Source organism: Triticum urartu, chromosome 7A, assembly GCF_056163025.1.
Source record: "Triticum urartu cultivar PI428250 chromosome 7A, HENAU_Tu73, whole genome shotgun sequence".
NCBI lineage: Eukaryota > Viridiplantae > Streptophyta > Magnoliopsida > Poales > Poaceae > Triticum > Triticum urartu.
In genome coordinates this window covers 190,889,285-190,912,417 of record NC_141879.1, presented here as the reverse complement: position 1 = coordinate 190,912,417, position 23,133 = coordinate 190,889,285, and the positions used below count along the sequence as shown (strand labels likewise).

The window sequence follows — 23,133 nt, the reverse complement described above, 5'->3', positions numbered from 1 at the left end:
GATCCCGTTATCAACGACATCCAATGTCCATGGTCAGGAAACTGTAACCATCTATTGATCAACGAGCTAGTCAACTAGAGGCTTACTAGTGACATGGTGTTGTCTATGTATCCACACATGTATCTGAGTTTCCTATCAATACAATTCTAGCATGGATAATAAGCGATTATCATGAACAATGAAATATAATAATAATAATAATAACTAATTTATTATTGCCTCTAGGGCATATTTCCAACAGTCTCCCACTTGCACTAGAGTCAATAATCTAGTTCACATCGCCATGTGATTAACACTCACAGGTCACATCGCCATGTGACCAACATCCAAGAGTCTACTAGACTCAATGATCTAGTTCACATCACTATGTGATAAACACTCAAAGAGTTTTGGGTTTGATCATGTTATGTTTGTGAGAGAGGTTGTAGTCAACGGGTCTTGCCATATTCAGATACCTATGTATTTCGCAAAACTTTATGTCGTATCATAGATGCTGCTACCACATTCCACTTGGAGCTATTCCAAATTATTGCTCCATTATACGTATCCGGTATCTCCACTCAGAGCTATCCGGATAGGTGTTAAGCTTGCATCGACGTAACTCTTTACGTCGAACTCTTCATCACCTCCATAACCGAGAAACATTTCCTTATTCCTCTAAGGACAATTTTGACCGCTATCTGGTGATCCGGTCCTAGATCACCTTTGTACCCTCTTGCCAGACATGTGGCAAGGCACACATCAGGTATGGTACTCAGCATGGCATACCGTATAGAGCCTATGACAAGAGCATAGGGGACGACCTTCGTCCTTCCTCTTTCTTCTGCCGTGGTCAAGCTTTGAGTCTTACTCAACTTCACACCTTACAACTCAGGTAAGAACCCCTTCTTTGACTGATCTATTTTGAACTCCTTCAAAAACATGTCATGGTGTGCGTTCTTTGAAAGTATCATCGGGCATCTTGATCTATCTCTATAGATCTTGATGCCCAGTATGTAAGCAGCTTTATCCATGTCTTCCTTTGAAAAAATACTCTTCAAACAACCATTTATGCTTTCCAAAAATTCTACATTATTTTGGATCAAAAATATGTCATCCACATATACTTATCAGAAATGTTGTAGTGCTCCCACTCACTTTCTTGTAAATACAACTTTCTAGCAAACATTGTATAAACCTAAAAGCTTTGATCACTCCATCAAAGCATATATTCCGATTCCGAGATGCTTCCTCTAGTCCATAGAAGGATCGCTGGAGCCAGCATACCTTTTAGCATCCTTAGGATCGACAAAACCTTTTATTGTATCACATACAACTTTTTCTTACGAAAACTGGTAAAAAAACTTGCTTTGACATCCATCTGTTAGATTTCATAATCGAAAAATACAGCTAATGCTAACATGATTCTGACGGACTTAAGTATTGCTACGGGTGAGAAATTTTCATTGTAGTCAACTCCTTGAACTTGTGAAAAGACTCTTTCCCACAAGTCGAGCTTCATAGACGGTAACATTACCGCCCACGTCTGTCTTCTTCTTAAAGATCCATTTATCTCAATGGCTTGCCGATCATCGGGCAAGTCCACCAAAGTCCATACTTCGTTTTGATATATGGATCCTATCTCGGATTTCATGGCTTCTAACCATTTGTCGGAATACGGGCCCACCATCGCTTCTCCATAGCTCGTAGGTTCATTGTTGTCTAACAACATGATATCTAAGACAGGATTACCGTACCACTTAGGAGTAGTACATATCCTTGTCGACCTACGAGGTTCGATAGCAACTTGATCCGAAGCTTCATGATCACTATCATTAACTTCCTATTCAACAGACGTAGGTGCCACAGAAAACATCTTTCTGTGTTGCATCATTCTCTGGTTGAAATAAAGGTTCGACAACCTCATCAAGTTCTATCTTCCTCCCACTCAATTCTTTCGAGAGAAACTCCTTCTCGAGAAAGGACCCGTTCTTAGCGACAAACAATTTGCCCTCGGATCTGAGATAGAAGGTATATCCAACTGTCACCTTTGGGTATCCTATGAAGATGTGTTTGTCCGCTTTGGGTTCGAGCTTCTCTGGTTGAAGCCTTAAGCATCGCAGCCCCAAACATTAAGAAACGAAAACTTTGGTTTCTTGCCAAACCAATGTTCATACGATGTCGTCTCAACGGACTTATATGGTGTCCTATCTAAAGTGAATGCAGTTGTCTCTAACGCATAACCCCAAAATGAAAACGGTAGATCGGTAAGAGACATCATAGATCGCACCATATCTCATAAGGTTCGATTACGACGTCCGGACACACCATTACCCTGTGGTGTTCCAGGTGGCTTCAACTGTGAAACAATTCCACAATGTCTTAAGTGATTTGCCAAACTCATAACTTAGAAAATCCCCTTTTGATCAGATCGTAGGAACATGATCTTCTTTGTTATGATGATTCTTAACTTCACTCTGAAATCGCTTGAACTTTTCAAACGTTTCAGACTTGTGCTTCATTAGGTAGATATACCTATATCTACCCAAATCGTCAGTGAAGATGAGAAAATAGCGATATCCACCGCACGCTTCAATTCTCATTGGATCACACGCATCAACATGCATGATTTCCAACAAGTCACTTGCCCGTTTCATTATACCTGAAAACGGGGTCTTAGTCATCCTGCCCATGAGGCATGGCTCGCATGTGTCAAGTGATTCAAAATCAAGTGACTCCAAACATCCATTGACATGGAGTTTCTTCATGCATCTTACGCCAATATGACCTAAGCGGCAGTGCCACGAGAAAGTGGTACTATCATTATTAACTCTACATCTTTTGGCGTGAACATGCGTATTACCACGACCGAGATTCAATGAACCATTCACATAGGGTGCATGACCATGAAAGGTATCATTCATGTAAACAGAATAACCATTATTCTCTAACTTAAATGAATGACCGTATTGCAATGAACATGATCTAATCATATTCATGCTCAACGTAGACACCTGATAACATTTATCTAGGTTCAATACTACTCCCGAAGGCAGATGGAGCGTGCGATGGTGATCTCATCAACTTTGGAAACACTTACAACACACATCGTCACCTTGCCCTTAGCCAGTCTCTGTTTAGTCCGTAGCTTTTGCTTCAAGTCACCAGTAATAGCAACTGAACCGGTATCCAATACCCAGGTGCTACCAGGAGTACTAGCGAGGTACACATTAATAACACGTATATACTTTGTTGAAGTTGCCAGCCTTCTTATCTACCATGCATTTGGGGTAATTCCGCTACCAGTGACCGTTCCCCTTACAATAGAAGCACTTAGTCTCGGGTTTGGGTTCAACCTTGGGTTCCTTCACTGGAGCGGCAACTAATTTGCCATCCATGAAGTTTCCCTTCTAGCCCTTGCCCTTCTTGAAACCAGTGGTCTTATTAAACCATCAACACTTGATGCTCCTTCTTGATTTCTACCTTTTGTGGTCTTAAGCACCGCGAACAGCTCCGGGATCAACTCCATCCCTTGCATGTCATAGTTCATCACGAAGATCTAGTAGCTTAGTGATAGTGGCTAGAGAACTCTATCAATCACTATCTTATCTGGAAGTTTAACTCCCACTTGATTTAAGTGATTGTAGCACCCAGACATTCTGAGCACATGCTCACTAGCTGAGCTATTTTCCTCCATCTTGTTGGCAAAAGAACTTTTCAGAGGTCTCACACCTCTCAACACGGGCATGAGCCTGAAATCCCAATTTCAGCTCTTGGAACATCTCATATGTTCTATGGCGTTCAAAACGTCATTGGAATCCCGATTCTAAGCCGTAAAGTATGGTGCACTAAACTATCAAGTAGTCATCAAGATGTGTCTGTCAGGTGTTCACAACATCCACAGACGACGTTGTAGGGGTTTGCACATCGAGCGATGCATCAAAGACGTAAGCCTTCTGCGTAGCAGTGAGGACACTCCTCGGACTACGAACCAAATCCGCATCAGTGCTTACAATATCTTTCAACTTGGTCTTTCTCTAGGAACGTATTGAAACAGGGAGCTACAACATGAGCTATTTATCTACAACATATTTGCAAAGACAATTTAGACTATGTTCATGATAATTGAGTTCATCTAATGAACTCCCACTCAGATAGACACCCCTCTAGTCATCTAAGTGAAACATGATCCGAGTCAACTAGGCCGTGTCCGATCATCACGTGAGACGGACTAGTCAACATCGGTGAACATCTTCATGTTGATCGTATCTTCTATACGACTCATGCTCGACCTTTCGGTCTTCCGTGTTCCGAGGCCATGTCTGTACATGCTAGGCTCGTCAAGTCAACCTAAGTGTTTTTGCTATGTAAATCTGGCTTACACCCGTTGTATTCAAACGTTAGCATCTATCACACCCGATCATCACGTGGTGCTTTGAAACAACGAACCTTCGCAACGGTGCACAGTTAGGGGGAACACCTTTCTTGAAATTTTAGTGAGGGATCATCTTATTTAAGCTATCGTCGTTCTAAGCAAATAAGATGTAAAACATGATAAACATCACATGCAATCAAATAGTGACATGATATGGCCAATATCATTTTGCTCCTCTCGATCTCCATCTTCGGGGCTCCATGATCATCGTTGTCACCGGCATGACACCATGATCTCCATCATCATGATCTCCATCATCGTATCTTCTTGAAGTTGTCTTGTCATCTATTACTTCTACTACTATGGCTAACGCTTTAGCAATAAAGTAAAGTAATTACATGACGTTTATGTTGACACGCAAGTCATAAATAAATAAAGACAACTCTTATGGCTCCTGTCGGTTGTCATACTCATCGACATGCAAGTCGTGATTCCTATTACAAGAACATGATCAATCTCATACATCACATATATCATTCATCACATCCTTTTGGCCATATCACATCACAAGGCATATGCTGCAAAAACAAGTTAGACGTCCTCTAATTGTTGTTGCAAGTTTTTACGTGGCTGCTATAGGTTTCTAGCAAGAATGTTTCTTACCTATGCGAAAACCACAACGTGATATGCCAATTTCTATTTACCCTTCATAAGGACCCTTTTCATCGAATCCGATCCGACTAAAGTGGGAGAGACAGACACCCGCTAGCCACCTTATGCAACTAGTGCATGTCAGTCGGTGGAACCAGTCTCACATAAGAGTACGTGTAAGGTCGGTCTGGGCTGCTTCATCCCACGATGCCGCCGAATCAAGATAAGACTAGTAACGGCAAGTGAATTGACAAAATCGACGCCCACAACAACTTGTGTTCTACTCGTGCATAGAAACTACGCATAGACCTAGCTCATGATGCCACTGTTGGGGATCGTAGCAGAAATTTAAAATTTTCTACGCATCACCAAGATCAATCTATGGAGTAATCTAGCAACGAGGGGAAGGAGAGTGCATCTACATACCCTTGTAGATCGCTAAGCGGAAGCGTTCAAGTGAACGGGGTTGATGGAGTCGTACTCGTCGTGATCCAAATCACCGATGATCCTAGTGCCGAACGGACGGCACCTCCGCGTTCAACACACGTACAGCCCGGTGACGTCTCCTACGCCTTGATCCAGCAAGGGGAGAAGGAGAGGTTGGGTAAAACTCCATCCAGCAGCAGCACGACGGCATGGTGGTGGTGGAGGAGCGCGGGACTCCAGCAGGGCTTCGCCAAGCACTACGAGAGACGAGGAGGGAGAGGGGTAGCCAACAGGGGAGGAACTTCATGTGTTGGGCTGCCCCTTTGCCTCCACTATATATAGGGGGAGAGGGAGGGCTGCGCCCCCACCTAGGGTTTCCTCCCTAGTGGTGGCGGCAGCCCTAGATCCCATCTAGGGTGGCGGCCACAAGGGGGAGAGGGGGAGGCGCACCTGAGGTAGGCCTTAGGGCCCATCTGCCCTAGGGTTTGCCCCCTTCCCCTCTTGGAGGCGCCTTGGGCCTTGGTGGGAGGTGCCCCAGCCCACATAGGGGCTGGTCCCTTCCCACTATTGGCCCATGTAGGCCTCCGGGGCTGGTGGCCCCACCTGGTGGACCCCCGGACCCCTCCGGTGGTCCCGGTACACTACCGATGATGTCCGGAACACTTTCGGTGGCCAAAACCATACTTCCTATATATTAATCTTTACCTCCGGACCATTCCGGAACTCCTCGTGACGTCCGGGATCTCATCCGGGACTCCGAACAACATTTGGTAACCGCGTACATACTTTCCCTATAACCCTAGCGTCATCGAACCTTAAGTGTGTAGACCCTACGGGTTCGGGAACCATGCAGACATGACCGAGACACCTCTCCGGCCAATAACCAACAGCGGGATCTGGATACCCATGTTGGCTCCCACATGTTCCACGATGATCTCATCGGATGAACCACGATGTCGAGGATTCAATCAATCCCGTATTCAATTCCCTTTGTCTAGCGGTACGATACTTGCCCGAGATTCGATCGTCGGTATCCCGATACCTTGTTCAATCTCGTTACCGGCAAGTCTCTTTACTCGTTCCGTAACACATCATCCCGTGATCAAATCCTTGATCACATTGTGCACATTATGATGATGTCCTACCGAGTGGGCCCAGAGATACCTCTCCGTTTACACGGAGTGACAAATCCCAGTCTCGATTCGTGCCAACCCAACAGACACTTTTGGAGATACCTGTAGTGAACCTTTATAGCCACCCAGTTATGTTGTGACGTTTGGCACACCCAAAGCACTCCTACGGTATCCGGGAGTTGCACAATCTCATGGTCTAAGGAAATGATACTTGACATTAGAAAAGCTTTAGCAAACGAACTACACGATCTTGTGCTAGGCTTAGGATTGGGTCTTGTCCATAACATCATTCTCCTAATGATGTGATCCCGTTATCAACGACATCCAATGTCCATGGTCAGGAAACTGTAACCATCTATTGATCAACGATCTAGTCAACTAGAGGCTTACTAGGGACATGGTGTTGTCTATGTATCCACACATGTATCTAAGTTTCCTATCAATACAATTCTAGCATGGATAATAAACGATTATCATGAACAATGAAATATAATAATAATAATAACTAATTTATTATTGCCTCTAGGGCATATTTCCAACACTTCGGTCCATGCTGCTTCAACGCAAAGAAGCGCCTCCAAAGATAAATTGAGGGCTTGACCCCCAGGTACCCCTCGCAGAGGGTAACGAAGCCGGAGAGCTGCAGAATGGCGCCCGCGCCAAGATGATGGGGCTGGAGCCCGAAGAACTCCAGGAAGTTGCGGAAGAAGCTGCTCGCGGGAAGGCCAAACCCGCGCTTGAAGTGCGGGTAGAACACCACGCGCTCCCTCCCCTCCGGCCGCGGCTCCCGCTCGCCCCTCGGCAGGCATGCTGCGATCTCTGTCTCCCCCGGCAAGCGCCTGGTGGAGCGGAGGTACGTGATGTCCTCCTCGGTGATGGCCGAGCCCATCCATGAGCCTGAAGGAAGCACCTTCCGCGCCATCGGCAAGACGAAGTAGGAGAAGAGACAAGAAGAGTGGTGACGAAGCTTTGCTCGAAGCGGCGGGCACCGCAGCGCGCGGCGGCCGCAAGGAGCAGAGAGAGAATGAAGAGGCAGGGGAGCGCAAGCGAGAATGATTTTCGCCGCTCCCCTCCCCCTGATTTATAAGCCACGATTCAAAACGTGGGGAAGTGGGATTGTTTGCGCTCGCCCCTCCCACTTCCCCGCAATAAGTGCGCACGTACGCACGCAATAACTGCCTCGAGAATGGCAACCGACTTGCGGACACCACAATAAATCCACGCGCGTGGGCTGAGGGCACGCGGCGGCGGGCCCCAGCGCGTCGCCCTGTCCTGTCGCTTGTGTGGCCTGTCAGGCCCCTCCGGCTTCCAGGCGCCACGTGGCGCCCGCGTGAAGCCCAAAAGATTGCCTCAAGATTCGACGGGCTCTTCGGTTTCCCGCCCCAGCCAGGATGCCGCGATTCGGCTTTCCGAAGCCGGCACACAGTGGGTGTTGCCGGACCCGACGGTCACAAAATTAGCCTCCTCAGGGGGGTACTGCAAAGGCCCTCCCACCCGAAGACGGCGGACCTTCACAGCTTCGGGGACTACTGTCGGGGGGATGAACCCCAGGCAGGCAACGGAACCCGGATCCTTTTCAAAACAACGGGGCCAGCAACGCCCCTCAAGCCGGCTCGCGCTTGGCCGGGTTGCTCCACCCGGCCAAGCCCCTCGACACGGCCGAACTCCTCGACCCGACCCCAACAGCTGGCACAAGACGGCCGAACCAGGCACGCCAAGACTTCTCCAACAATCCAGCTTCCCCTTTGGCGTGTTCCTCAACCCGGCCGCAGGTCAACTCCCGTCCCATCCCGGCCGTACGACGGGACGAGTCTTCATTCAATGATGAACAAGGCAACAGTGCCCCCCATGCCTCTAGTCAGCCGGGGCGTGTCAACAGTGCACCACCTACCCGCTGACCAGGGCTGGCGTGGCTACAGTACACCCGTCGTCACTACTGATGTCAGCAAGCGGCGACCTGACGGAGCGCCTGAAAGTGCAACTATCCCTAGGTGGTTTTGGTAATTCATAACAACATATAGCTCATTGAGCTAATGCTATTCCAAGATGATTATTTCAGGAAAGCTCAATGATTGGCATGGCATGGATGTGAAAGTGGAACCCTCAAAATGCTAAGGACAAAGGATTGGCTCAAGCTCAAAAGCTCAAGACTCTTCATTTTATATTTTAGTGATCCAAGATCACATTGAGTCTTTAGGAAAAGCCAATACTATCAAGGAGAGATGAGGTGTTGCTTAATGAGCCTCTTGCTTCATGTGCTTAGTGATATGCTCCAAAACCCTCAACTACTTTCCCATATCCACATATGACCTAAACCCTAAGCCAAACTCGGTCCTACCGATTCTTCCTATCCGGCGCCACCAAGTTTCACTTGTCATTAGCCACTGCCAAACCCTAGCAATTCGGTCCTACCGATAGGGATCTCGGTCTCACCGAGATGGGGTTGCAAACTCTCTGTTTCCCTTTCGTAACTTTTCGGTCCCACCGAAAGAGCGAATCGGTCCCACCGAGATTGCAATGTAAACTCAGTGTTTCCCCTTTGTAACTTTTCGGTCTCACCGAGTTCCACTCGGTCCCACCGAAAGAGCAAATCGGTCCCACCGAGTTTGCCTAACCAACTCTCTGGTTAGCTAATTACCAAATTCGGTCTCACCGAGTTTGTGTAATCGGTCTCACCGAGATTACGTTATGCCCAAACCCTAACCATATCGGTCCTACCGAGTTGCATGTCAGTCCCACCGAAAATCACTAACGGTCACTAGGTTTACATTTTCGGTCTGACCGAGCTTATTGATTCGGTCCCACCGAGATTGGAAAACTGTGTAACGGTTGGATTTTGTGTGGAGGCTATATATACCCCTCCGCCTTCTTCTCATTCGATGAGAGAGCCATCAGAACACACACATCATTCCAACTCATATGTTCTGAGAGAGAACCACCTACTCATGTGTTGAGACCAAGACATTCCATTCCTACCATATGAATCTTGATCTCTAGCCTTCCCAAGTTGCTTTCCACTCAAATCTTCTTTCCACCAAATCCAAATCCTATGAGAGAGAGTTGAGTGTTGGGGAGACTATCATTTGAAGCACAAGAGCAAGGAGTTCATTACCTACACACCATTTGTTACTTCTTGGAGAGTGGTGTCTCCTAGATTGGCTAGGTGTCACTTGGGAGCCTCCGACAAGATTGTGGAGTTGAACCAAGGAGTTTGTAAGGGCAAGGAGATCACCTACTTCGTGAAGATCTACCGCTAGTGAGGCAAGTCCTGTGTGGGCGATGGCCATGGTGCGATAGACAAGGTTGCTTCTTCGTGGACCCTTTGTGGGTGGTTGCTTCTTTGTGGACCCTTCGTGGGTGGAGCCCTGTGTGGACTGGCGCAACCGTTACCCTTGGGTGGAGCCCTGTGTGGACTCGCGCAACCGTTACCCTTCGTGGGTTGAAGTCTCCATTAACGTGGATGTAGGATAGCACCACCTATCCGAACCACGGGAAAAACATCCGTGTCTCCAATAGCGTTTGATTTCTCCAAACCCTTCCCTTTACATTCTTGCAAGTTGCATGCTTTACTTTCCGCTGCCTATATACTCTTTGCATGCTTGCTTGAATTATGTGATGATGGCTTGACTTGTCCCAAATTAGCTAAAATCTGCCAAGAACTAAAATTGGGAAAAGGCTAAGTTTTTATTTGGTCAAGTAGTCTAATCACCCCCCCTCTAGACATACTTTCGATCCTACAAGTGGTATCAGAGCTTTGGTCTCCATTTGCTTTGATCTCCATAGCTTTTGGTGGTCATAGCCTTGGTTTCACAACCTAGGAGAGTATGGCGTCTAGCGAGGGAAATTATCACCGTAGAGGTCCTTACTTTGATGGTACTAATTTTGCTAGTTGGAAGCATAAAATGAAAATGCATATTCTTGGACATAACCCCGCCATTTCGGCTATTGTGTGTGTTGGTTTGCAAGGTGACTTCTTTGATGGGAGAGAACCGAACCGTGAAGCTACCGCGGATGAGTTGAAGATGTTGCAATACAATGCTCAAGCTTGTGATATTCTCTTCAACGGATTGTGCCCCGAAGAATTCAACAAAATCATCCGCCTTGAGAATGCGAAGGAAATTTGGGACACTTTGATTGATATGCACGAAGGTACCGACTCCGTCAAGGAATCCAAGTTGGATGTGCTTCAAAGCCAACTTGACAAGTTCAAGATGAAGGATGGTGAAGGTGTCGCTGAAATGTACTCTAGGCTTGCTCTCATCACAAATGAGATTGCCGGCTTAGGAAGTGAAGAGATGACCGATAAATTCATCATCAAGAAGATTCTAAGAGCCTTGGATGGAAAATATGATACCGTGTGTACATTGATCCAAATGATGCCCAATTACAAAGATCTCAAGCCAACGGAGGTGATTGGAAGAATTGTTGCTCATAAGATGTCACTTAAGGATAAAGAGGAACTTCACAACAAATCAAGTGGTGCCTATAAAGCCTCATGTGAAGCCCCTACATCGTCAAGTGAGAAACAAGACTTCAATGAAGAATTGAGCTTAATGGTGAAGAACTTCAACAAGTTCTACAAGAGTAGAAGCAAAGATAGAAGCTCCAAGTCAAGGTCCTACAATGACAAAAGATCTTCTAGTCGAGAGCGAAACTGCTACAATTGTGGAAGACCCGGACACTATTCCAATGAGTGTACGGCTCCCTACAAGAGAAGAGAAGATTCTCCAAAAAGAAGAAGCAAAGGATCACCACCAAGAGAGAGAAGGAGTAGAGATGATCGTTATGAACGAAGATACTCACGGAGAAGCAAGGATTCGGAAAGGAAGGAAAAATCATCAAGGAGATACACAAGACGAAGACATCAAGCTCATGTTGGTGAATGGGTATCCGACTCCGACTCTGACAGCCACTCCGAGAGAAGTTATTACTCCGGCTCTGAAGATACTCAAGATGAAGGTGTTGCTGGTCTAGCACTTGTGTCAACCAACTCCTACGACATATTTGACTCACCAAATGAAGGAATTGGAAGATGCTTCATGGCCAAAGGTCCTAAGGTAACACACCCTGAGTATGTTGATTTCAATAGTGATGAAGATGACTTGTTAGGTGATGATTTTCTTGGTGACAACTCTAGTGATGAATACTATGATGAAATGTCAATTAAACATGCTAATCAAGATAAAACGAGTGACAATGATAAGAAGAAGATTGAGGCCCTAACTAAAGAACTAAACACTCTTAAGTTAGCTCATGAAACCATCTTCGAAGATCATCGAGAACTTTTAAGAGCTCATGAGAAGTTACGCTTTGAGAAGCTCAATTGAGCAAGAGCATGAGTTCTTAAAAGCAATCAATGATGATCTCCGCAAGAAAAGTTCTTCTTACATTGCCAAGCGTTTACTCTTATCTACTTACATGCCTCAAGTCAAGTCTAGTAACAAGAAAGATTCTTCCTCTAGCAGTAACAATGATCATGTTAAATCCAATATTGTTGCTTCTAGTAGTTCTCTTGATTCCACTAATGATTCTCTTAGCCAAGTTACACTTGAGCAAGAAAATAGCTTATTGAAGGGAATTATAGAGAAAGGAGTGTACAAAAGCCTTGCCGGGAGTAAGCAATTCGAGGAAATTGTGCGCAAGCAAGGAATGCACCGGAAGAATCAAGGTGTTGGTTTTGAACGAAAGTTCAATGCCAATGGAGTTGAGTGGGAAGAAGATCAATACCCCAAGACAAAGTTTGTCCCTCAACAAGAGAAGTATGCTTCTTTCAAGGGGACACAAGCTCAAGATGATCTTCCACCACAAGACTACGAGCAAAAAGGCAAGGACAAGCTTCAGGAGGAAATTGATGCATTTGAAGAAGCTCCTAAGACCTTAGTCAAGTGGATTCCCAAGACTACTTCAAGTTCCACTTCATCAAGTACGACTACAACTCCAAGGATTCCCATCAAGATGATGTGGATCCAAAAGAAGAAGAACTAGAGAGTTCTTGAGGGTGACTCCGCCAACATACTTCACTCTTATCATTTTGGCAAGAACAAGTGCAGTCAACTTCCAAATCTTGCACTAGTTCAAGGAGTCACAAACCCTCTTGTTGGTAAGACAAGGGACAAGGTAACCTAAAAGTTTTCATGGACATCATCTTTTGTGTGCATCACTCTATGTCTATGGATATCCTTGTTTGTTCCTTGTGGGACTAACCCATGTAGGTATTGAAAGTGCAATTCACTCAAATGGATAGCTCCAAGTGATCTACATCAACATTGAGCATCCACATCTTCAACATCTACATGAAGTCATCATCGACAAAACCCAAGGTTAGTTCATCCCTCTTAAGGGGGATATCACATCTAGGGGGAGCTTTACTCTAAGACTTGAGCTAAAGCAACTCTAAAGATGTGAACAAAACAATGCCTTATGTAAAAGTGGTAACCCCACTTGATCTTAAACGATGAGTGTGACCTATGATCAAGTGTTCTCACTTGACTCCTAAGTCAATATACTCATATATAGATGACCTAGTCATCGCAAATTGCTTGATAGATGCTAGAATTGGTTGTGCATGCCTTGCCACATATTTCATTTGCCATCTTATTGTGTGAGCATGCTGGTTGCATATTTTACTCATTCGAGGACATCCACTTGTTGTTTTGATTGTTTGGTTTTATCATCTTTTGCCAAGTGGATGGACAAGAATGCCTAAGAACTCCCCCCCTCTAGCTATCTATGCTTTTCTCGTCTCAAACTCTATTCATGCTGCATCACAAAATTTGATCAAGTCAGATTCGAACCACTCTGTGTGAGGAGCGCTCGGAGTCCCCGATTCGTCATAGACTTAAACTTCCAAAACCTCTTTATGATTCTCGGTCTGACCGATACTCCACCTTCGGTCCTACCGAGATCATTAAGTTAATCTAGGTTTTTGATCTCGGTGCAACCGATTTGAACCTTTCGGTCACACCGAGTTTCAGTAACTGCTTGCAGTTATGAATCTCGGTGCCACCGAGTTGTTCCACTCGGTCACACCGACAGGGTCGGGCTATATATAGTCAAGGGCAAAATTTTGGAAATTTCTCCGAACCCCTTCGCCCGCGCGATAGCCTGTTCTGCCCTCGTGGTCTCCGGATCGTCTTCTCGCCGCCAGCAGCCTCCAGTCGCTGGTCTCCGTCGCCGTCAACGGGAATTCTGCCCCGCCGTTGCTGCCGTAGCAAGTCTCCGCCGAACTAGGGTATGGACTTGATCACAGTGCTATTCCCCGTCCAATTCCTAGCACATTGTGTTCTTCATGATTCTTGCCATGATTGAAACACTCATATCCAGTCAAAACGCCCGTAGATTAGGTTTGATTCGAAAATTTTAGGGTTAGGTTTCCGCCGAAACCATCTCGGACCCACCGAGTTGAAAAACTCGGTCCCACCGATTTGGCTTATGCCATTGCACAAGTGAGACTCGGTCTGACCGAGAATTACTTATCGGTGTGACCGATTTTTGAACTCAGTGAAACCCTAGCAGTCTCGGTGCCACCGAACTGTGACTCGGTCCTACCGAGTTCACTAGTTTAGGTTCCAAAACTGCTTCGGTATCACCGAGTTTGAAAATCGGTAGATCCGAGATGATTTCAGTGGGAAACTAAAACTAAGTTTTTGGATCATTCTTTTGCAAAAATCTCTGCATTTTGTGATGCTCATCTTTTCTGTCTCATCTATAATCTATTCACAGGGTCAGCAGTCAGTTTGCAGCATGTCTGATCAAAGTGATAGCCAAAACATGGCAGAGCAGCAAATGGTGATGAGTGAGGGCACTAGTCCCTCTAGTTCATCTGATGAAGGCAGCAGGAGCACTCCTAGCAATTTGCCAAAGGCTGCCACGAGACAAAGGAAGAAGAGGACTTCAGATTCCGAAGATGAGGACTATGTGGCAGAGGAAGAGGCCACTTCCAAGAGAGTTGAGCCAGCTCAAGGCACTAAGCCAGGGCTGAAAATCAAAAGGCCAGCAGGCAGGCAGCCCATGTCAAAGGCAAGAGCCTCAACTGAGAAGCCCACTCCCCAAGAGCCAGTTGCTGCAGAGGGCAAGAAAAGAAAGGAAAGGGTGAAGAAGACTGTGGCTAGAGTGCTTGGAAAAGCTTCCATCATGGAAGAGGAAGAGGAAGAAGAGGTAGCTGCACCAGCACCCAAGGCACCCAAGCTGATGGGTGATGCCATAAGGTCAGGGGCTACTGCATCTAAGCCCAAAGCTGCCTCCAAGCCAAAACCAAAGAGGAATACAAGGAGCATTCCTGCAGCTGAGAAGAACAAGGCCCCAGTGCCTGAGACTGTTGCTGAAGAAGAGGAGGAGAATGTCCTGAGAAAGCTAAATCCCAAGATCCCAGACCACAACGATGTTCATCCTGTGGCTGAGGATATGAAGCTCAGGAGAGATTCAGGGCTAAGGAAGTGGAGAGAAGCAGACCCATATGCTTCAAGGAGAAGGACAGCAGTGGACTACAGGTTTCACACCAAGGAGCAGCAGGATTTCTATGAGACTGTTTTGCTAGATAAGAAGCCAATTGTCTGTGACATGAGATGGGTTGACTGGACCTACATGAGGGAGAAGGAGGAACACTACCCAGGAGTATATGACAGCTTTCATGCTTGTGGAGTAGCTGACTTTGTTGGGCAGAAGCTCACAAAGTGGAACGAGGAGCTTATCATGCAGTTCTACTCCACGGCACACTTTTATCCAGATGGGAGGATCACATGGATGTCTGAGGGTACAAGGTACCAATCCACAGTGGCTGAGTGGGCACAGATCATTAATGCCCCAGAGGAACAAGATGATGACTTGGATATCTATGCCAAGAAGAAGATGGACCATAACTCCATGTCCAATATGTACAAGGAAATACCCAATGAAGCTCTTGACACCTTCAAATTTGGGTCTGTGCATTACCTTCTGTCTGGACTGCCTACGATCAATTGGATACTAAGGCACACCTTACTGCCCAAGTCTGGAGATCACAAGATGATCAGAGGCCATGCTATCAACTTGCTACATGTGTTTGATGTGCCTCAGAAGTTCAAGGTGATGAGCCTCATAGTGGAAACAATCAAGAGGACTGCAGCAGATCAGAAGAGGAGCTGCGGATATGCCCCTCAAATTCAGGAGCTCATCAACTCCAAGATGGGCACGAGCATATATCTATTGGACAAGGAACACCTGCCCATCCGTCCAGATTTCGAGGACAATCAAGTTGTCATGACTGAGAACGAGCCATCATCTGCCCAAGCATACGCGAAGAAGGAGAAGGCGGGGAAGGAGAAAGCTGCCAAGATGCCTACTCAAGAGGAGGCATCTGAGTATTTCTTGAAGACTAAACAAGAGCAGCTTGGTTACTTGATTGCATCCACGCTGAGGATTGAGCAAAGTCTGGCCACCCTCACTCAGAATCAGCAGAGCCTAGAGAGAATCATGGAACAGAAGTTCTACGACTTGGATGTCAAGGTAACGGAAGTTCAGTCTGCAGTGGAGCAGCTCTAGGAGGACATGCAGGAGAGGAGAGGCAGGACTACCACTCATGCCTTTGCCAGAGTGCCACGAGGCTCGAGGTCATCTGCCGTGCCAGTTGCTGACACAAGAGCCACCACCTCAGCACCAGCCACAGCCTCAGTTCCACCAGCTCCAGCATCTACTTCAGCTCCAACTCCAGCGACTACTTCAGCATCTACCGAAGCCTTCGTCCTTGGAGTGATCCGGACTCCACCACCACCTGAAGATCAAGCCTGAGCGTCAATCTAGTGCTATGCATTTTCTAGGAACTTTTTGGTAACTTGTTGCCAAAGGGGGAGAAGATGTATAGATCTTAGGCTTCGAGAGAGAGAGTGTTGTTTTTCTCTCTTGCTTTATTTGGTGGTTTTTCGAACTTGTTTGCTTTTGAGTGCCTGAGATACTACGTCATTATTTGTGAGACATTGATGATCATGTGTTTGATCATAAGCTACACTTAATGCTTGCTTAATACTATTATTCTATCTATCTATCTTGTGTGATCATTCACTTTTCTTGGTGATGAGTGCATGTATTTCATTCTTATCATTTTGAGCGCTCCACCAAGATGTATGTGACATGGAAGAGTAACCCATGACTCTAACTCCTTGTGCATTTGCAGTCCAAAGCAAATTTTAAATATGCACAAATTTAGGGGGAGCTCTTACTTATCACATACTTCTCAAAGCGACGATATATTTCTTGCTTATTATCATTTGTCGAAGCTTTGATCTATATGTTGTCATCATTTACCAAAAAGGGGGAGATTGAAAGTGCAACTATCCCTAGGTGGTTTTGGTAATTCATAACAACATATAGCACATTGAGCTAATGCTATTCCAAGATGATTATTTCAGGAAAGCTCAATGATTGGCATGGCATGGATGTGAAAGTGGAACCCTCAAAATGCTAAGGACAAAGGATTGGCTCAAGCTCAAAAGCTCAAGACTCTTCATTTTATATTTTAGTGATCCAAGATCACATTGAGTCTTTAGGAAAAGCCAATACTATCAAGGAGAGATGAGGTGTTGCTTAATGAGCCTCTTGCTTCATGTGCTTAGTGATATGCTCCAAAACCCTCAACTACTTTCCCATATCCACATATGACCTAAACCCTAAGCCAAACTCGGTCCTACCGATTCTTCCTATCCGGTGCCACCGAGTTTCACTTGTCATTAGCCACTGCCAAACCCTAGCAATTCGGTCCTACCGATAGGGATCTCGGTCTCACCGAGATGGGGTTGCAAACTCTCTGTTTCCCTTTCGTAACTTTTCGGTCCCACCGAAAGAGCGAATCGGTCCCACCGAGATTGCAATGTAAACTCAGTGTTTCCCCTTTGTAACTTTTCGGTCTCACCGAGTTCCACTCGGTCCCACCGAAAGAGCAAATCGGTCCCACCGAGTTTGCCTGACCAACTCTCTGGTTAGCTAATTACCAAATTCGGTCTCACCGAGTTTGTGTAATCGGTCTCACCGAGATTACGTTATGCGCAAACCCTAACCATATCGGTCCTACCGAGTTGCATGTAAGTCCCACCGAAAATCACTAACGGTCACTAGGTTTACATTTTCGGTCTGACCGAGCTTATTGATTCGGTCCCGCCGAGATTGGAAAACTGTGTAACGGTTGGATTTTGTGTGGAGGCTATATATACCCCTCCACCTTCTTCTCATTCGATGAGAGAGCCATCAGAACACACACATCATTCCAACTCATATGTTCTGAGAGAGAACCACCTACTCATGTGTTGAGACCAAGACATTCCATTCCTACCATATGAATCTTGATCTCTAGCCTTCCCAAGTTGCTTTCCACTCAAATCTTCTTTCCACCAAATCCAAATCCTATGAGAGAGAGTTGAGTGTTGGGGAGACTATCATTTGAAGCACAAGAGCAAGGAGTTCATTACCTACACACCATTTGTTACTTCTTGGAGAGTGGTGTCTCCTAGATTGGCTAGGTGTCACTTGGGAGCCTCCGACAAGATTGTGGAGTTGAACCAAGGAGTTTGTAAGGGCAAGGAGATCGCCTACTTCGTGAAGATCTACCGCTAGTGAGGCAAGTCCTGTGTGGGCGATGGCCATGGTGGGATAGACAAGGTTGCTTCTTCATGGACCCTTTGTGGATGGTTGCTTCTTCGTGGACCCTTCGTGGGTGGAGCCCTGTGTGGACTCGCGCAACCGTTATCCTTGGGTGGAGCCCTGTGTGGACTCGCGCAACCGTTACCCTTCGTGGGTTGAAGTCTCGATCAACGTGGATGTAGGATAGCACCACCTATCCGAACCACGGGAAAAACATCCGTGTCTCCAATAGCGTTTGATTTCTCCAAACCCTTCCCTTTACATTCTTGCAAGTTGCATGCTTTACTTTCCGCTGCCTATATACTCTTTGCATGCTTGCTTGAATTATGTGATGATTGCTTGACTTGTCCCAAATTAGTTAAAATCTGCCAAGAACTAAAATTGGGAAAAGGCTAAGTTTTTATTTGGTCAAGTAGTCTAATCACCCCCCCTCTAGACATACTTTCGATCCTACAGCGCCACTGTAGCAGACTCAACCCGGCCACTCCCTGACGATCGACAAGATGGCAAACAGTGCCCCTAGGCCTGTGGGGCCCGTGCCCGGAGAACCCGGCGAGCCCTGACACCCGACAGGTCCCAGCACCGGCTTCTCGGACGATGACAACCCGGCCCCACGACCTTGTAATATTACCATTGTGCCCCTGGGGGGTTGCCCTATAAAAAAACCCTAGAGCCCGCATGCACACGGGCACGACGAGAACGAGAGCACGCATCAGATCCACCATACTAGCCACACCTCAGGAGAGGGAACAGCCTAAGCCTTGGCTTGCCTTCCCTCTCTTCTCCCATACAGCTATAGGAGCAACTCTGTATTGTTACGTATAAAGCACACTTGGCAGGACTAGGGGTAGTATCTTTCTGGAGAGCCCTGAACCTGGGTATGTCTTGCGTCCTACGCTCGTTCATGCCGACCTCGCCTCTAGAGCCCACCAGTGCCCTCGAGCCTCCTCCTCTCTTTAGTCATCCCTTGGCATCTGACGTGCGCCCATCACGACAACCCTTGTGGTGGCCTCGAGACACTTCTCCGGTATCTTTTCGTTCCAGTATTTTTTATATTTTCCAAAAATAATCTCCGTAAATTTTCAGGTCAATTGGACTCCGTTTGATATTCCTTTTCTGCGAAATTCAGAAAAAACAGAAACTGGCAGTGGGCTCTAGGTTAATAGGTTAGACCCAAAAATCATATAAAATAGCATATAAATGCATATAAAACATCCAAGATATATAATATAGTAGCATGGAACAATCAAAAATTATAAATACGTTGGAGACGTATCACCCGACGTGCATACGGCGGGTTGGGTGCGCGTATTCGTACATACACGGCGGGCGTATCACCGCGGACGGACGTGCGGCGTCTTTTATAAACTAGATGATACCCAACACAGTGTTCTGGGGTATTTTGCAATATATTTCAATGTGATTCGTTGTATGAAACATAAATATTTGAAATAATATAAAAAGCTATAACTTATTATTATATTTGATCACTATATAGTTGTAATATTTTTTATTATATTTGTATAATGAAATTAAAATTCTCATGTATGTTTGCATGCTGAGATGGCTCTTTGTTTCATGCATGTCATGTTGAAGTGGCATGCTTGCATGTTGAGAGAGGTATGGTAGTGAGGGTATGCCTTTTCTCATGCATGAATGTGATGATGTGGCATGTTTGCATGTTGAGAGCAATAGTTAGTGGGGGCTAACTATTTAGATAGTTAGTGGGCCTGTGCTCAGAAGTGGATTTGCACCTGGTAAAAAGAAATCAAAACAAATACTAAAAAAATCAAGAACTTTCATTTTTATTTTGTGGTAGATAATTTGATGCATGAGGTTCGCTCTAATTTTTAGATCATTTGAACAACTGAGCAGCTCTTAGGAAAAAAAGACAAATCGGGTTAGAACACTCCATGAACAGTAAACATTCTTATAGACCCCAAATTTTTCCTTTTTGCCGAGAGCTTCTCAGATGTTCAAATGATTTGAAAATTGAAGCAAACCTCATGCATCAAATTATCTACCACACAAAAAAATGGAATTTTTTGAATTTGTTTTGATTTTTTTCGTCAGGGCGGGTGCAGCCGAGCCTGAGCTCAGAAGTGGATTACCGGTTAGGAGTGTGGCGTTTCGGAGCCCACACTCATTTGCACCCGGTCAGAAAAAAATAAAAATAAATAATAGAAATTTAAAAAAAATCCAGAAAAAATTGTGTGGTAAATAATTTGATGCGTGAGATTCGCTCTAATTTTTAGATCATTTGGACATCTCAGCGGCTCTCAGCAAAAAAAGACAAATCAGATCAGAACAGTGTGTGAACAGTACACATTTTTACATATCCCAAATTTGTCTTTTTGCCGAGAGTTTCTTAGATGTTCAAATGATTTGAAAATTGGAACGAACCTCATGCATCAAATTATCTACTACACACAAAAAAATGGAATTTTTGAATTTATCTATTATTTGTTTTGATTTTTTTTCGTCAAGGAGGGTGCAGCTAAGCCTGGGCTCAGAAGTGGAATAAGTTAGTGCCGCCCGCCGGGATGGAGGGGCTCGACGTCGACGACGTCTTTCACCACTACCGGCTGAGCCCCACGGAAGTGGAGGTCGTCACCTACTACCTGCCACGCCTCCTCTCCGGCGAGACGCTGCACGGCGTCGACAAGCTCATCCACCGCGCCAACATCTCCGGCTGCGAGCCCAAGGATCTGGCCGCCCGGTACGCGCCCGTGCCGCAGGCCGTGAGCAGCGGCGACCGGTTCTTCTTCACCACGTGCAAGAGCAAGAACGGGAGCAAGTACCAGAGCGTGCGCGGCGCCGGCACCGGCACGTGGACCATCCAGAAGACCACGGAGATTTGCCACGCGGGAGTCAAGGTCGGCGAGGTCAAGAACCTGTCCTTCAAGAAGAAGGGCAAGTCCACGGGCTGGGTCATGGAGGAGTACCGGTGCCTGCTGCCGGAGGCCACCGTCAGCGACGGGGTGAAGGTCTTCTGCAAGATGCACTTGGCTCAGCATGCCCCTGACGCGGCCCGACAGGAATCGGAGGCGTACAAGCTTCAACAACCGCAACCGGAGGCCGTGACCCAGAGCACGCACGCGCAGAAGAGGCCAGCGACCGCTGCCGCCGCCGAGCCTCATCCGGCGAGCCCCAAGAAGAGGATGCGCGGTGCCGTCCCGGTCCCGGCACCTGCCACATCGTCGTTCACCGCTGCAGCACCAGTTTTCTTGCCGGATGAATACGTACGTGAAGCTGACGACGACATGGCCCGGTTCTGTTGCACAATCGATGAGCTTCTCGGGTCACAAGCGGAGGAAAATCTCCCGGTCGGAGCTACTAACAGCATCGAACAGAATTTCTACTTGGAACCAGAGGGGCTTTTCGCTGATGCTGCAGAAGAAATCGTCCCGCTCGAAGCTGACGAGCTGGAGTTCCTTAGGACCTTCCTCGATGAAGAAGCAGAAGAGTCGACGAACGACAAGTCATCCATTGCCCAAGACGTGGGGACTTACAAGCCGCCGCCGCCTATCATCTTCCATGATCCATTTGAAGCAGCGTGGAAGGCCGAAGAGGCGCTCGAGAAGGAGAAGAGGTGCAATGCCGCGGCCAATCTTCACGCTGGAGGGCACAGCAACTTCTTCTCGCCTGCAAGTGTCTACTAAGTTTTTTTTTTTAGAACGGAGATGCACGATGCGTCCGGTTTTAAATTAATAAAGCCCACCACAGGCAGCATCCAACAGGGAAAAAAAACAGAGAGTTCAACAGAAATTAAAAGGGGTCGAAGCCCATAGTACGGAACATGCAACCGGCCTCAGCCTGATAGAAAAAATAGCAACTAAAGGAACGAGGTAGCTAGTCCAAAAAGCGCCACGAGCGGGGATTAGTGTCGGGCTTCAATCTGAATCATGCGAATCCGCTCCATGGCCTCCATCATCCGGTCTGCAGCATGCCGTTTTCCCAACGGTGTCCATGTCCGAAGAAACAAGTGGCATTTGAAAATAATATCAGCAGGGTGAGCAGGGACCTTGTGTTCGATAGTCATCTTATTACGGGTGGTCCACAGTGACCAGCATAGCGCCCCTACGCATCGCCACAGCACGCGCCCGAAGCTACCTCTATGAGCGAGAAGTATCCCAGGTAGGTCCGAAGCCGTTTGGGGATTCCAGTTTTGCGCAAAAGCCTCACGGACGGCACTCCAAGCAAACCGTGCTAGGTGACATTGAAAGAAGATGTGATTCGCATCTTCGTGCACTCCACATAGCGCACAAGACCCATCCGAAGGGCCGTGTCTAATGGCAATGTTGTTAGACGAAGGTAGGCGGTCACGGAATAATTGCCAAAGAAACACTTTGATCTTTAGAGGAATAGACGCTTTCCATAGCCCCCTAGCTATGTCAAGGGTCGGTCCCTCAGTCAGCTTGTTGTAAAGCGATTGGACCGTGAACTTGCCGGATCTCGAGAGGGACCAGGAGACCGTGTCAGCCTCAGGGCAGAGAGAGACACCCTGCAAGGCAGTTAGGAGTGGGCGAGGAGTGGTCTTTTGAAAGCTATGGCAGGAGGGTTAGTTCTAAGCGCGTCGGCCACCAGGATTTCAACATCCGTAGCTAGTTGGTAGATGTCAAAGTGGCTTCGCCATAAAGGTTCCGCCCCAAGCCAATGGTCGAGCCAGAATCTCGTGGAGTTCCCATTCTTAACGCAGAACTTGGCCCCAAGCGTGAAGGCCGGCTTAACCGCCTGAATCCCATTCCAGAAAGGCGATCCCTTCGCCTTGGAGGTGAGAAAGTTCCCATCGGGGAAGTATTTGGCTCGAAGAATATCAGCCCAAAGCCCTTGTTCGTTCTGGGAGAGTTTCCATATCCACTTGACAAGGAGAGCTACATTCATGAGTATGGAGTTGAGGATCCCAAGGCCACCGAAATTCTTGGGGCGGCAAAGCGCCGCCCACTTGATCAGGTGGTATTT

The 23,133-nt window shown here is 46.7% G+C and overlaps 1 protein-coding gene across 1 annotated transcript; it reads left to right on the top strand.

Annotated features, from left to right (window-relative positions):
• The first annotated feature begins 20,714 nt into the window (after positions 1-20,714).
• On the top strand, positions 20,715-21,833 carry LOC125518626 (uncharacterized). The gene has a single exon (XM_048683452.2). It carries the CDS (start codon positions 20,715-20,717, stop codon positions 21,831-21,833), a length of 1,119 nt encoding a protein of 372 aa, XP_048539409.2.
• Positions 21,834-23,133: the final 1,300 nt, after the last annotated feature.